At 43.0% G+C, this 14,341-nt stretch overlaps 2 protein-coding genes across 2 annotated transcripts; both read right to left on the bottom strand.

Annotated features, from left to right (window-relative positions):
• Positions 1–223: 223 nt before the first annotated feature.
• On the bottom strand, positions 224–1,027 carry LOC122889385 (pro-platelet basic protein). Its single transcript, XM_044224480.1, has 3 exons — positions 910–1,027; positions 467–602; positions 224–326 (listed from the first exon to the last, which is right to left on the bottom strand). Exons 1-3 carry the CDS (start codon positions 1,025–1,027, stop codon positions 224–226), a joined length of 357 nt encoding a protein of 118 aa, XP_044080415.1.
• Positions 1,028–11,104: 10,077 nt separating this feature from the next.
• CXCL6 (C-X-C motif chemokine ligand 6) lies at positions 11,105–13,113 on the bottom strand. Its single transcript, XM_044224239.1, has 4 exons — positions 13,002–13,113; positions 12,731–12,863; positions 12,530–12,613; positions 11,105–12,158 (listed from the first exon to the last, which is right to left on the bottom strand). Exons 1-4 carry the CDS (start codon positions 13,111–13,113, stop codon positions 12,140–12,142), a joined length of 348 nt encoding a protein of 115 aa, XP_044080174.1. The 3' UTR covers positions 11,105–12,139.
• Positions 13,114–14,341: the final 1,228 nt, after the last annotated feature.

Here is a 14,341-nt window from a genome sequence, read left to right on the forward strand (position 1 = left end):
ACATTATATTTTGAAAGTAAGTTTGCTTATTGTCCCCTTCTCTCTGTCATCTATTAACCAGTCTTCTCAGAATGTCATGACTTTTGGGGGCAGAATGGAAAACACATCCAAAATTTAATAAAATATGAAGAGGTATTTTGGATAAATAAGAACTCCAGGAAGTCAAGCCTTCAAACTCTTACTGTTCTTGGGAGATAAAGAGGTTTGACAGAAAGTGAACAGATTAAGCTGTTGACCCACTGCTTTCCAAAATTTTCTGGACTATTTTCTTGATTTTGGGAGCTTCTGGGTCCAAGCAGATTTTCTTCCCATTCCTCAGTGTGGCTCTGCAAGAGAGAAGGGAATTTTCTGTGAGTGCCCGGGCATTAGAAGGGACGCACAGGGCTGGAAGCAATAGTGTCAGTGGGCGTGGAAGTGGAGAGTTTCCCTAATCCAATAAGGCGATGATACAGAAGCAGGGACTTACATCACTTCGACGTTGGCACAATGGGGTCCTGCTCTGAGCACCTCTAAATTTTGGATGTTACTTGGATGAATGCCAGAGACGGTATTTAAGCACATGCAGCGAAGTTCAACGAACCGCTTCTTGTCCACACTGGGAGCTAGGGTAGAAAGTGTGGCTCAATTAGTGGTCGCCATTATAGTGGAGATCTTATCTCTTGATGTGTTTCCCCAGTCCCCTTATTTGTTAACTCTACCTCTCTCATAAAGCCACTGGGTCTACCATCGTCTTCAAAACTTCTGTGAAGTATCTTAGCAGAGTGCTGGGCACATCTTAAGTGTCCGCGCAACATCCTCTCATCACTCACGAGCCTGTCTCCAGCCCCAGGAGAACCAGGACAGACCCTCCCCCAGACACTGCTGCAGGGCAGCAGACACTCGACTCAGTTTTCCCTGAGTTTCTCTTACTTTTTCCAGCAGTCCAGGGAACCAGCGTCAGGAGCAGGGATAGCAGTATCAGCCCCTGTAGGACCCAGAGGGGGCTGGTGCCGGGACAGGAGGAGGTGACCTTAAGTCTGAGGCTCATGGTGGAGAAGATTAAGCCGGAGTCGTTCCTAGAGACAGGAGACCTCGCTGTGAGAGTGTAGGGTTGCCTAGAAGGGTGTGGCAATGGGGTTTTTCCTGCTCTCCTGATGCCTTTTATACAAGCTCCCTCAAGGCCAGTAAGGAGGAAAAAGATAGGGAAGGAGAGGTGAGGATATAGGGACATACAAGTGGAAGGGTGGTCAAGCTGTGCCCAACCCAGATAAACACCAGGCGGGCAGGGCTCCTGCTAAATTTCATTTTCCCTTCCCTTCACACCACCCCCCTCCCTTCCTCAGTCCCCATTTCCTTTAGACAAATATAACCTCCCACTTAGGGAGGTAAGAACAAGACTGAAGTATTGTACATATTTTCTCTGTATAACTACGTGATGATGCCCTGATAAGGCAATTAATAGGCTTAAAAGACACTTTATGAGTATCTGAAAACATAAATACGCCGTCCTTTTTGGTTGACAAGGGAAGCAGTTGTTCCCAACTTGATTGTTGACAAATGTTAGGATTTGTTTTTAGTATGTGGTTAAAATATGAGCCAATAACCATAAAAGGCTCAGTCTGTGTACTAGTTTATGGGTGGCTTTCTGTTTTCCAAATATAGTATTTACCATTTCATCCAGAAGGTAGAAGAAAAACTCATTCTTCCCCCCCTTGTGTTATAAAATAAACTGCTTGTTTCTGACACCTTAGCCTGCCCTAAAAAGTAAGCCGCAGCATATTTACTTTTTTCTTTTACTTCTAATATTACAGGGAAATATGTAATATAATTTATTGTAAAAGACTCATACACTGCAGATGTATGTACAATAAAAAGCACAAGTTTCTCTTCATCTTTATTCTATATCATCCCTCTCCAGGGGTAACTTTGGTAACAATCTGGCATTAGTTTTCTTTCTTTCTTTTAAAAATTTTATTTATTTGCCAGAAAGAGAGAAAGTGCGCGAGAGAGCGCACAAGGAGAGGGAGCAGCAGGTAGAGGGAGAAGCAGGTTCCCTGTTGAGCAAGGAGTCGATAAGGGCCTCTATCCCAGGACTCTGGGATCATGACCTGATCCAAAGGCAGATGCTTAACCGATGGAGCCACCCAGGCATCCCTGACCTTAGTTTTCTATTCTATCTGCACTTATATACACACACGAATACATATACAGAGACAAACACACATCACTCATAGGTAGAGAAGTGCATATATAGAGGTAGACGCAGAATTTTTAATAGAAATGGGGTCATTATGTAGTTTACTTTTGTCCTTCAAACATATGCCTTCAGTATCCTTTCATGCTACCTCAATGTAGTTTTGTCCCATCCTTTTTTTTTTTTTTCAGTAATGAAACAGAACTTTACTAACATTGTAGACTAAACGGCCCTAACAGACATACGCACCCTACTGCATCATAGTACACCTTCTATTTAAACGCACATGAATCTTTCTCTAAGATAGATCACATGCTAGGTTAAAAAAAAAAAAAAGTGGGGCGCCTGGGTGGCTCAGTGGGTTAAAGCCTCTGCCTTCAGCTCAGGTCATGGTCCCAGGGTTCTGGGATGGAGCCCCGCATCAGACTCTCTGCTCAGCGGGGAGTCTGCTTCCTCCTCTCTCTCTCTGCCTGCCTCTCTGCCTACTTGTGATCTCTGTCTGTCAAATATATAAATAAATAAATAATTTTTTTTTAAAAAGTCTTCTAAAAATTTTAACCCGAGTATAGTTAATATACAACGTTACATCCTTTTTAATGGCTGCATAACTTTCTATCACATGTGCAATCCTTTGTCCAACCTCTGTCTTATTGGTGACCTCGAGGGTGTTTCCAGTTTTGCAGTATTACAGATTGCAATAAAACCTCTATTCCTCGATTCTCAGACCCTAATTATGGTTCTCAATCTCAGACCCCGCAGGATGCAGACAAAGCCCTGCAGAGACGCAGGGCGGACCTACGCGTCACATGCCCATTCGTGTGTGTTATTGTCTGGATCTCTGTTTCTTCTATAAGACTTGCCTCCTCAGCTGGACTGCAGAATTGTCAAAGCCAAGGCATGCCCTAGGTTTCTTTGCATGCTGTAGGTATCCTTCGAGGTGTAGGCTAATGCAATATACAGTGGGTCCTGAGCAGTGTTAGTGGGTAAATCAGTGCCTGTGTACCACATGAAGGAAAGCTTCTCTTTCCTTTTTAATTAGACACAATCCCCAAACCAAACTCCATGTTGTCCCAAGTACCTATGAAATAAAAAAGGCTGGGAATAAAGGATAAAGTTGCTGTCTTCCTATTACAAATATGTATGAATCTTACACATTACTCTTTAAACTTCCCATTTTTTGGCCTAATTTTTATAACTTTAAAATTCTGGAAGAAACTCTCAAAATATCCAAATGTACAAAATTACATTTTTTAATCAAAAGAATGTATACAGTAAATTATTTTTTCCAAATTTTTTTAAAGATTTTATTTATTTGGGGCACCTGGGTGGCTCAGTGGGTTAAGCCTCTGCCTTCAGCTCAGGTCATGATCCCAGGGTCCTGGGATCGAGCCCCACATCGGGCTCTCTGCTCAGCGGGGAGCCTGTTTCTCCCTCTCTCTCCGCCTGCCTCTCTGCCTACTTGTGATCCCTCTCTGTCAAATAAATAAATAAAATCTTTAAAAAAAAAAAGAGTGAAAATGTTTAAAAAAAAAAAGATTTTATTTATTTGACAGAGAGAGAGCAAGTACAAGCAAGGGGAGCAGCAGAGAGAGAAGAAAAGCAGGCTCCCAAATAGCAGGGGGCCTGATTCAAGTCTTGATCCCAGGACCTCAGGATCAGAGCCCAAGGCAGCCACTTGACCCACTGAGCCACCCAGGAGTCCCTTGTTTTAACTTTTAAGCCAATGTCCCCGTTGTTTAACAGTGACTGACTACACCTACTCAAGAAGATAGGCCCTGTTTTATAAGAGCATTTCTTATCCTTCTCACCCATTTGCTTTCCTCTTGTAAATTCCAGTCTAGCAGTAGAACATCTTTTTTTTTTTTTTAAAGATTTTATTTATCTATTTGACAAGAAGATAGAGAAAGATCACAAGTAGGCAGAGAGGCAGGCGGGGGTGGGTGGGGGGAAGCAGGCTCCCTGCTGAGCAGAGAGCGGGATGTAGGGCTCGATCCCAGGACCCTGAGATCATGACCTGAGCCGAAGGCAGAGGCTTAACCCACTGAGCCACCCAGGTGCCCCACAGCAGAATATCTTAAAATGATTTTCCACCTTTCCTCACTCAGAAACTCATCGTCCAAGAAACAAGCTCAAGAAAAACCCGAGATAGGGAGTGAAATGGCAGAGAAATTCTCAGCAGGAAACAGAGTAAGGAGAATTAACTTCTTTCTAGTTCTTCCTGAGCAATGACCTTATCATCTTTCCTCATTACTGTGACTGAAATATTATTAATTCTCCAGTCAGATACATCTTTATTCAAATGTAACTCAAAACCATTTCCAGGGCAAGATACAAAGATGTTTTTTCAAGCATCCTAGTATCTTTCTCTTTCCACCCATCATAACCCCCAACACAGATTGTTGGCCACATTTATTGGCTTCACTGGACACTTTTTCTCCCTACATACAATATCCAACTTTCTTTCCTGGTTCATTTAGTACCAGGAAAGAGGTAGGCACATAGCAGAGTATCATTAAGTCATTGTCTTAATCAACAAATTTGTCACAAAAGACACATTGTCAGCAAGGTTCATGAGGAAGCATTAACAAATTTCTTGAGTCACTAAAATTTCACGAGCCCATTAGTTGGCATTTGAGGTAAATAATGTTTTGCTAGTTTTTGTTGATTCAATAAATATTAAGCATCTACTATGTATTGGGTGTTTAAAAGTTCTTCTTTATTGTGTGACTTGGCCACTGAACTGTTTCTTTTTAAAAAGTGAGACCTCAAATATTTGTGTAAAGCCATTGGGACATCAATACTAACGTGCTACTACTAGAAAAAATACTTTGAAATCAGTTATTCAACCTAAAGAAGTCAGCTTATACAAAATAGTGTATTTGAATGAATGCTAGGAAATTAGTGTGAGGGTTCTTGGATTTTAAAATAACTGGACAGCCCTTTTACTGATCTGACATTGTCATACTGTTTATTTTATTTTATTCTGTTAAGTTATGTTATCTCTTTTTCCTTTATGTCATTGTATAAGTTGCAGAGTCATACAGTCATTCGGGAAACTAGCAAGTTTTCTAAGACTTGAAAGAACTCACCTGTTAGCTATTTTCAAAGAAAATATCTAGAGACATAGGAGGAGCATTATCCATGAAAATTAAGACATATATTAACTCTGTTTTAATAAAAGATTTTGAACTGACATCTTCCAAGTATGCAGGAAATAACCTGTGACTTACATATTTAGTCATAGGGGTGCCTGAGTGGCTCAGTTCGTTGGGCGTTTGCCTTCGGCTCAGGTCATGGTCCCAGGGTCCTGGGATGGAGTCCGCATGCAGCTCCCAGCTCAGAGAAGAGCCTGCTTCTTCCTCTCCCTCTGTCCGTTGCTCTGCCTACATTCATGCTCTCTCTCTATCTCTCTGTCAAATAAATAAATAAAATCTTTTTTAAAAAAATTAGTCATAAAAGCAATCGGTACAGAAAATCTTAGGGCTCTGTTATTAAAGCACCTTAAGCAATACATTGAAATACTGGCCAATAAAAGATTTCCTATATGTGCTGAAACCAAATACATTTTTTTGTGTAATTCTGAGTAGATAAGAATGATCCAGAGCTTAACTCGTCTGGCACGCAAGTCCGCTGAGGCTGGGTGCCGCCCAGAAGTGAAGGGTGGTGGGGCGGCAGCGGAGGGGACGCAGGGGGAGGGGAATCGAGGGGCGATGACTCCCTGGGTGCTGTTAGAGGCGCTCACTGCAAAGTTCCGTAGGCCTGAGGACGTTCACTTTACCTTTATGTTTATGAACATCATCCACGGAACCTCAAATGTGTAGTGATACTTTTGTGGAACAAGCCCATCCCAGATGTGTGGCCTACAACAACAATTTATTTCTAATAATTCTGTATGTGAATGAGGGGCGCTTGGGCCCCGTTTAGGTGGGTGTAGGCAGAGCACCCCTAGAGGGCTGAGACCTCCACCCCTGCCTCGCCCACCCCGGAGGGCCTGGTGGCGGGTCCTGCTGGACACCCTGGACTCCTGCTCCTCCTCTTTCCAGTAGTTATTTTACTTCTCAGGAAAACATGAATGGAAGGGAGGTAGGAAGGGGGGAAAAGTGAAAAGAAGGGAGTGAGGATACGGGAGAGTTGGGAAGGGAAAGAAAGGAAGAAAAAAAGGAAAAAAGAAAAGAAAACTGAAGACACAAGACCTCCACTCTCCTCCCTTTCTCCACCTCCAGCTCTTGCCTCTCTCCCCAGCCCCGGAAACCGGGATGTATCTACCGGATTCATTCCCTTTCGGGAGCCTCCTTCCTGGTGGCTCACCACGGCTGTGTCCCTCTGCTGCCCATGATGGCTGCAGGCCCAGGGCCCAAGGGGAGTGTCTCACCCAAATTTGTAACCGCCTCCCAGAAATAGCCCACATCTAGTGACCGGTCAGCAGGGGGGAGTTCAGAGGTCTGCTCCCTTGCCACAATTCAGAATCGCTGGGAAAGGCTCCCCCAGGTCCAGAGCTTCTCAGAGCCATCACCTGGATCTTCTGGTGCAGCAGCAGCTCTCTCTCCCTCTCCCCGACCCTCTCTTTACTTCCTGACAGATGGGAGTCTTAGATCACTCCTCAGTGAACTGCTGCCACACTGATGTCCTCTCCAGTGTGCTTCTAGGGAATCCCCCTGAAAAGACTCTTTCTCCCTGTTTACAAAGAATCTAGTCCCTTTTCATTCAGATCTCAAGTAGAGCTTTGTCAGACAGAACTCAGAATATTTGCCATCAGAAGTCCTTAACTTAGTCTGAAAGCTCATTTTTGTCATCTCCACATCGTAAGGATCCTGGGCTCTGTCTAGTATGTAACAAGATTGTCAATAAATGGGTGTTGATGGATGTAAGAAGGAAACACAGCGCACACGTTGATGAATGCTAACATGTGAGAAGGAAACACACTGTACACGTTGGTGAATGCTAACGCGTAAGAAGGAAACACACCGTACATGTTGGTGAATGCTAACACGTAAGAAAGCAACACACCGTACACGTTGATGAATGATAACACGTGAATGACAGAAAAATAAAGAGAGTATGAATACATTGTTTCCAGAAGCTTCCTAAAAAAAAAAAAAAAAAAGACTTGTGGAAACAAATACTTAGGTATACTAAACATTAATTATTCATGCATAGATAGAAAGAATGCAGATACATTTGGGGAGAAAATCATGGCACTTCATCTATGGAGGTCTCAGTTTTCTGAGTTTGAATTAGGAGAAAGAAACCAATATTTATCAAGTATCTACTTTGGTCCAGGATTAGCCCTTAGTGCCTGTGAGAAAGATATTTTTGTACTGATTTTACAGATGAGAAAACTGAGGGATGGAGATGTTGAATAAATTGCCAAGGTCAAATAGCTGAAGTGCTCAAAACTAGATCTGAAACACACTTACTCTGACTTTGTATTGCACCACGAAGGGTAAGGAGCTATCACTGGCCTCTCATCAGTTGAAATGAGTTAGCCATTTTTCTCTTTGTTCAACCTAGAGGTAGGCCAGAAACAACCACCCCACATTTATGGGGCAGCAGAATCACCTCTATTAAGAATGTGGATTTTTCAGGGGCTCCTGCGTGGCTCAGTGGGTTGAGCTGCTGCCTTTGGCTCAGGTCATGATCTCAGGGTCCTGGGATCGAGTCCCGCATCGGGCTGTCTGCTCAGCGGGGAGCCTGCTTCCTCCTCTCTCTCTCTCTGCCTGCCTCTCTGCCTACTTGTGATCTCTCTGTCAAATGAATAAATAAAATCTTTAAAAAAATAAGGTGGATTTTTCAGAGCAGGAAGAGTTCTTATAATTTCTCAATATTTAAAAAATGGGACTCTAGACTTTGTAGAAACAAAATTTTACACAAAAACTCTAGGTCTTTCTATGTCATTATTTCATGACCCATATCTGAAGTATGAACAATCCTTTTCGGGAACATAATATTAATTTTGCTGACTAAAAGCAAACCGGGACCATAAGCCAAAATCAGAATCATGTGCATTCTCTTTGTCTTTCGTGATTTAGTCAGGGAGGCGGATCAAAATCCCCAGGTGCTCCTTCTGTGTGGTAAATTTCTCAATTTGTAACATCCAGGAAGGACTTGAAGTTATGATGGACAATAGGAGTTACCCACAGCAATTCTTTTCCTTATGCAGGAATTAAAAGTATGATTAAAAAAAACCAAAGCCACTAGTCAGATTTTATCATAGATCTCATCATAGCTTCAGGAATTGAAGGATTAGGTGAAGCTGTCCCACCCAGAGGCAAGCAGGAAAATGTGGTAAAATGAAAGGCGTTAACTAAACATGGAAAATTGTCTGGTTTGGAGAGTAACAGATATTTTAGCTGACCTCTTGTTCAAGTCCTAGTGAATACATAACTGAGAGTGAGTTTTAGATGGGGAACAGAGGGAGGGCAGTATTTAGGAGTTTGTATGAGGAAAATATAAGTATATCCCTAGAAGAGCTTCAGTGGGTTAATTTCCCCCAGATATGTCAGCCCTTGAATTTGCTAGTGGTAGGATGAATAGTAATATCATTAGTGAGTGGCAGCTCTCACCAAGGTTCTTGTATAGGTTATATATGTCAGTGAAATAATCTATTTTCTTTATAGAACAATCAATTATAGTATGAATATGACATACAGAATTGTCAGAATATTACATATGAGGTCATATTCTATGGTCTGTAGACAAACTTACAAATCTTGCTTCTGTAAAAAGATAAAGATCTTGAATGATGACAAAGAAAAAGGTAATCGGTAATGTTTATTTCTTCACAGAACATACTTTTCTCCTATTCAAAGGACATGTAATATGCTTTCACTTATTATTGTTACGCACTTACTCAATGAGTATTTTGAGGTCTGATATGACAAATCAGGGATTTTTAAAACACTGAAATTTATAGTTTGCACATCTATAGTAATTTGGCTTGCTTTCTTAATGTTTACCTAATAGTAGTATGTGATTTATAGTTTTAAAGGGAAAAAAATACTGTTTGAGAGAGTAAAAAGATATCACAGAAGCTTGATGATTTTTTTTTTAAGATTTTATTTATTTGAGAGAGAGAGCACAAATGAGGGGAAGAGCAGAGGCAGAGTCAGAGGGAGAAGCAGGCTCCGACAATTCGGGCCTCCATCCCAGGACCCTGAGATCCTGACCTGAGCTGAAGGCAGACACGTAACTCACAAAGGCACCCAGATGCCCCAGAAGTGTAATGATTTCTTAAAAAAATTTTGAGGTATTTTGTGTTTTTCTCTATTGTTTAAAAAATTTGTCAGCAAATCATCTCTGAATTTTTCCATATCTTTGTATCTTTCTGTCTTTTTTCCTTTTCTCTGTCCTATAGCTATATTAATATATAATAATAATGTATTACTATAATTAATACACTACATTAATTAATAATGTTACTAAAAATATGAATCTAATTGGTATTTTACATCTAAGAAGAGAGACAAAGAGATGTAGAATAACTTAAGTTAGATATAGATATACTAATAATACATTAGCCTCTACTACTGAATATATATGTCAGTATGAGCCAAGATATTAATCCAGTGGGGTATGTGTATTTATGCATGCCAATTGGGTTAGTCTCCTTCCTTCCACTTTCTTGCTTTTCCTAAGAATGAGCTATTTAGATGAATTTGCTGTTTTGATCCTTAGAGACAGTGGTACTTGTCTAGCCTGGACCCCTCTTCTGCTTAAGCACCTACTATGCACTTGGTAGTGTCCTAGAAACAAGAAAAATGTGATAAATATATCCCCGACCTCATGAGGCTTACAGAGAAGTTGGATAGACACTAAATAAATGATCATCTCCATAGATTCTGTAATCATGTCAGTGACGAAAGGTTAGAAAGGAAAAGAACAAAGTTCTATGAGAGGATATGAAAGAGGCCTTCATCTGGTAAGGGCAAGGACCAGTTGGAGGCCCTAAGTGCTGTCCTCAGAGGGAGGATGGAGTCAGCCAGGTAAAAGTGAGGGGTAGATATGAGAGATTGGGAGGACTGCATATGCTAAAGCTCTTGTTGGATTACCTATAGATACGAAGAAGGAAAGAGAGTGAAGGCATTAGGATTTCTTCAACACCATACTGAGCAGCTTACTGATGTCAGGGCACTATCAGATTACCTGAGGTTCAGGATACTTTATTAATTCATTAAGCCAATCTGTGTCAGGTATTGGGGATGCAGAGATGAATAACATATGATTGATGATCTGGGGGAACTCAGAATAAGGAAATCTTCAAACAAACAAGCAAACAAACAAACAAGCAAAAAAAGGCACCCAATACAATATTTACTATTCAAAGAAACTCAAATATCTAGAAGATGCTAGCAGAACATCAAGATAGAAACCATGAGTTCCTCAGGGAGTGTCAGGGAAAATTTCCTGAAAGGTGTTGTTTGAGCTGAGTTCTAAAGGATGAATGAGCTTCCTCCTCTAGGCAGGAAGTGGTAAGGCCCTTCCAGGTAGAGGCTCTATCAAATACAAAGGCATGGACCCAGGAAAGAACACGCCCAGTTAGGGAACTAAGCTCCTGACCACACTGATTCAAGGGGAAAGGGACGTTTAAGCAGGAATCACAGGTCAGATGAGACAGAGACTAATCTGTCCTGCCTTGCAACTTTGATGTCACTTCTAGGGAAAAGGGAGCCAGTTAAAGTCTGTATTTTCTAAACAACCCTGGAGGTTGTCTAGAGGTGCTCTGGAGGAGTACCTAGAAGGTGGCTGAGCTTGGAGAAAGGTGGGACAAATGCAATGTCCCTGGGAAATGAGGGTCCTCTCTGCTGGCCAGAGACTAGCATAGTGATTTTTAAGATAATTTGGAATTAAAAATAAATAGAAATTTTGTAACAGTGTAAGAAAGGAGAAATGACATAAATAAATTTTATAAATCTTTTATTTTTTTCCCAAAGTACAAAAGAAGTGCTACAAACAAGAGTAATTTTCACAATGTAAGTGTGATGCGTAGATAATTTTTTAATCACAAAATAGTCAAAAACTTAATCTGTGTATGTTTTTTGAAAACAAAATGTGAATCTATATTTAAATAGCTCAAATATCCTTTCAAACCTTTATGAGTACAAATCACTGTGAAGTTTGCTTTAATTCCTAAAAAAATTCAAACAAAGCATTTCTATAAAAGAGCTAGAAATAGGGAACTTGCCTATATCCTAGCTTCTTTATCTGTCCAAATCATATATTTAGGGACTAGAATTATAGTACTCCTAGTAAAATGGTTAATACACACCATGAAATCAAAGTTTAATGAGTAAGTCATGACATTATGCCATACTGAAAAGACATCAAATGTCTAAAATTATAGGAAAAGAACATACTCGTCCTTATGGAATTGAACATTTACAAATTCTAAATAAAGAAATACATTTTACACAGATAATTGCATGTTACACCAGCTTTTTAAGGCAATATAACTCAGCATCCCAGAGTCAAAAGCAAGGAAACTTAACATATTCCTCAAGAAAAGATACCAAAATACTTCCCGTTTCATGAGGCGTGAAGATAACAATTTATCTCCACATCCAGCATTTTAATGAAATAACATTCACATATTAGACCCACAGCCTTCTCAGTAACACTGTAAGGGATATATTCTAAAAATACAGCAGTCACCTCGAAAGCTTAACAACCACTGGTTCTTGACTCACAATTTAGTCAATAGCCAAAGATTTCAATAGCACGACAGATAAAATAACAGCAAATAAATAGCAGGAAATACTATATTAAATACTTCATGAGCTGAGCATTACACTTGAGGGACAAACGTAGGTGCATCCCCACCATCCTTCTCTCAAAGTGAGAGATTTATGAGGAAGCCTAACTCATTGGAGAAAATGAATCCAGCCTTCTTGTCTTCACTGGGTCCCAAGACACTCAGAAAACTGCTCTGCTAAGGAACTGGACAGCTTTTCCAAGGCATGGTCCTTCCTCTTAATCAGTTTTTCTTCCACTGTTGAGAAAAGAATCATATTAGTTTAACCAAGTTTCCACACTCCTGTCTGCTCCCACCTGTTTTCCAAACACAAGAGTTTAGGATCAATGAAAAAAAGCAAAGGGCGCACTCCAGGACTTCACTGACAACAGAAAAATACATTTCAGTAATGAGCTCTGCGGAACCCACTAGGCAATTACATGTGAAATTGGGGACAAGAGTTTTCCCAGGACATTCCAGAACAACTTCCCCCCTTTCTCCTGAGCGAACTTTTATTCTAAGCGTGACCTGGAGTGTGGTCAGCAAATTCCATACAGAGAATAAGGACCCTGAGAGGCGGGAACTCTCGAAAGAGAGGAGAAAGCGCAAAGATGAAAGCGACAGGGTACCTGTCCAAAATTTTCTGGATGACTCTCTTCATCACCGGGTTCTCTGGGTCCAGACAGACTTCCTTCTTGTTCTTCAGGGTGGCTCTGCAGAAACGGAAAGAGGACGAGCCCGTGAGCCACGGGGGCTGACGACGCGGGCTGAGGGACGCCCCTCTGGTCGAGGTCACCGCGGACACCGGGGCGCAGCGCACCAGCACTCACACAACTTCCACCCTGGAGCACTGCGGGCCGGGGGCGATCACCTCCACCTTAGCGATCATTTTGGGCCGGATCCCCGGTGTGGTGGTTAGACACACGCAGCGCAGCTCCCTCAAGATGGTTGAGACGGGACCGGCTGGGGCACAAAGAGAGACACCGTTATAGGGCAGGTTGGCGGGGAGCTCTTCCCCCGCGAGCCCGCCCGGGACGCCTGCCCACGCCGCAGCCTCCGCGGACGCTCGAGCCGGGTGCCGGCCGCGTGCCGCGCGCTCACCGCTGGCGAGGGGCCCCGGCGGCGTCAGCAGCAGCAGCAGCAGCAGCAGCAGCGCGCACCGCGAGCCGGAGAGGCCCGGGACGCGGGCGGCGCGGCTGGGCCGGAGGCTCATTGCGGCACGGAGGGCGGTGAGGGGCGAGGGCTCTAGAGGCGGGAGAGGAACCAGGAGTTGGAGCTCCAGGGCACTGTGGCTTTCCCCAAGTCCTTTGCATGCCTTTTATCTGCGCGGGCCCCTTCCCCCCAGGCAGGAAACTCAGCACTGGGATGCTTGGGAAACTCCCTGGATGAGGGGGGCGAAGGGGGGTGGCGATGGGTGGGGGGTGGGGGGCTGAGCGGAGGGAGTGGGGGAGGACGGTGGCTGGGAGGAGCTGCCTCCTTCTCCACTGATAGCGCCCGGGACTTGGTAGCCCGACCTGACCGTGTATGGTGCTGCCGCTCCGGGAGGTGGTGGGGAGCAATCCTGCCGGGCGCTCACCCCCCAGGCCAGCCGGGGCTAGCGAAGGTCGGCTCCTCCCGGGGATAGAGCCCTCGTTCCCATCCAAGGAGGAAGACTGGAACCAAACCGGCAGATTTGACTTTAGAAAAATTTCTGAACGGCCTTCCTAATTTATCATTTACCATCATCATCATCCTCTTCATCCTCACAATTCAGGAAGTGTAAGCTGTGATTAAAACTGCATGAAACAGAGCAGAACCTGATGTGGGGCTCGATCCCAGGACCCTGGGATCATGACCTGACCTGAAGGCAGAGGCTTAACCCACTGAGCCACCCAGGCGCCCCTCAGTGCATCATTCTTATCAAAGAACACGGTGACTGCTCCTGAAATCCAAGTTCCTAGACACTAGCCATAGGCCAACTGTGCAAGCCGTTTTTTCTAAGGATAACAGTTCCAGCTTGTAAGTTAACTCTTTCAGTAGATAACTTTCTGAAACTTGCTCTTTTCACTTAAGAAAATGTTTTTGAGATCATTAAAAAAAACACAACTGCATGAAACAGGGGACGCCTGGGTGACTCAGTGGGTTAAAGCCTCTGCCTTCGGCTCAAGTCATGATCCATCGCAGGGTCTTGGGATCGAGCCCCGCATTGGGCTCTCTGCTCAGCAGGGAGCCTGCTTCCTCCTCTCTGCCTGCCTCTCTGCCTGCTCGTGATCTGTCAAATAAAAAAATAAATAAATTCTTAAAAAAAAAAAAAAAAAACTGCATGAAACAGAAAGCCCTTCCTCTTCTGCTTGCAGGCAGTTCATTCTAGGTTTCTCAAATTAATTCATGATTCTTGGACTTTGGCTAGTTTTAGAGGCCAAGACACTTTAATGAAAATCTCTCTCCTCCTGCTTGAAGCC

The sequence above is a fragment of the Neovison vison genome, chromosome 11, assembly GCF_020171115.1.
Source record: "Neovison vison isolate M4711 chromosome 11, ASM_NN_V1, whole genome shotgun sequence".
Taxonomy (NCBI): domain Eukaryota; kingdom Metazoa; phylum Chordata; class Mammalia; order Carnivora; family Mustelidae; genus Neogale; species Neogale vison.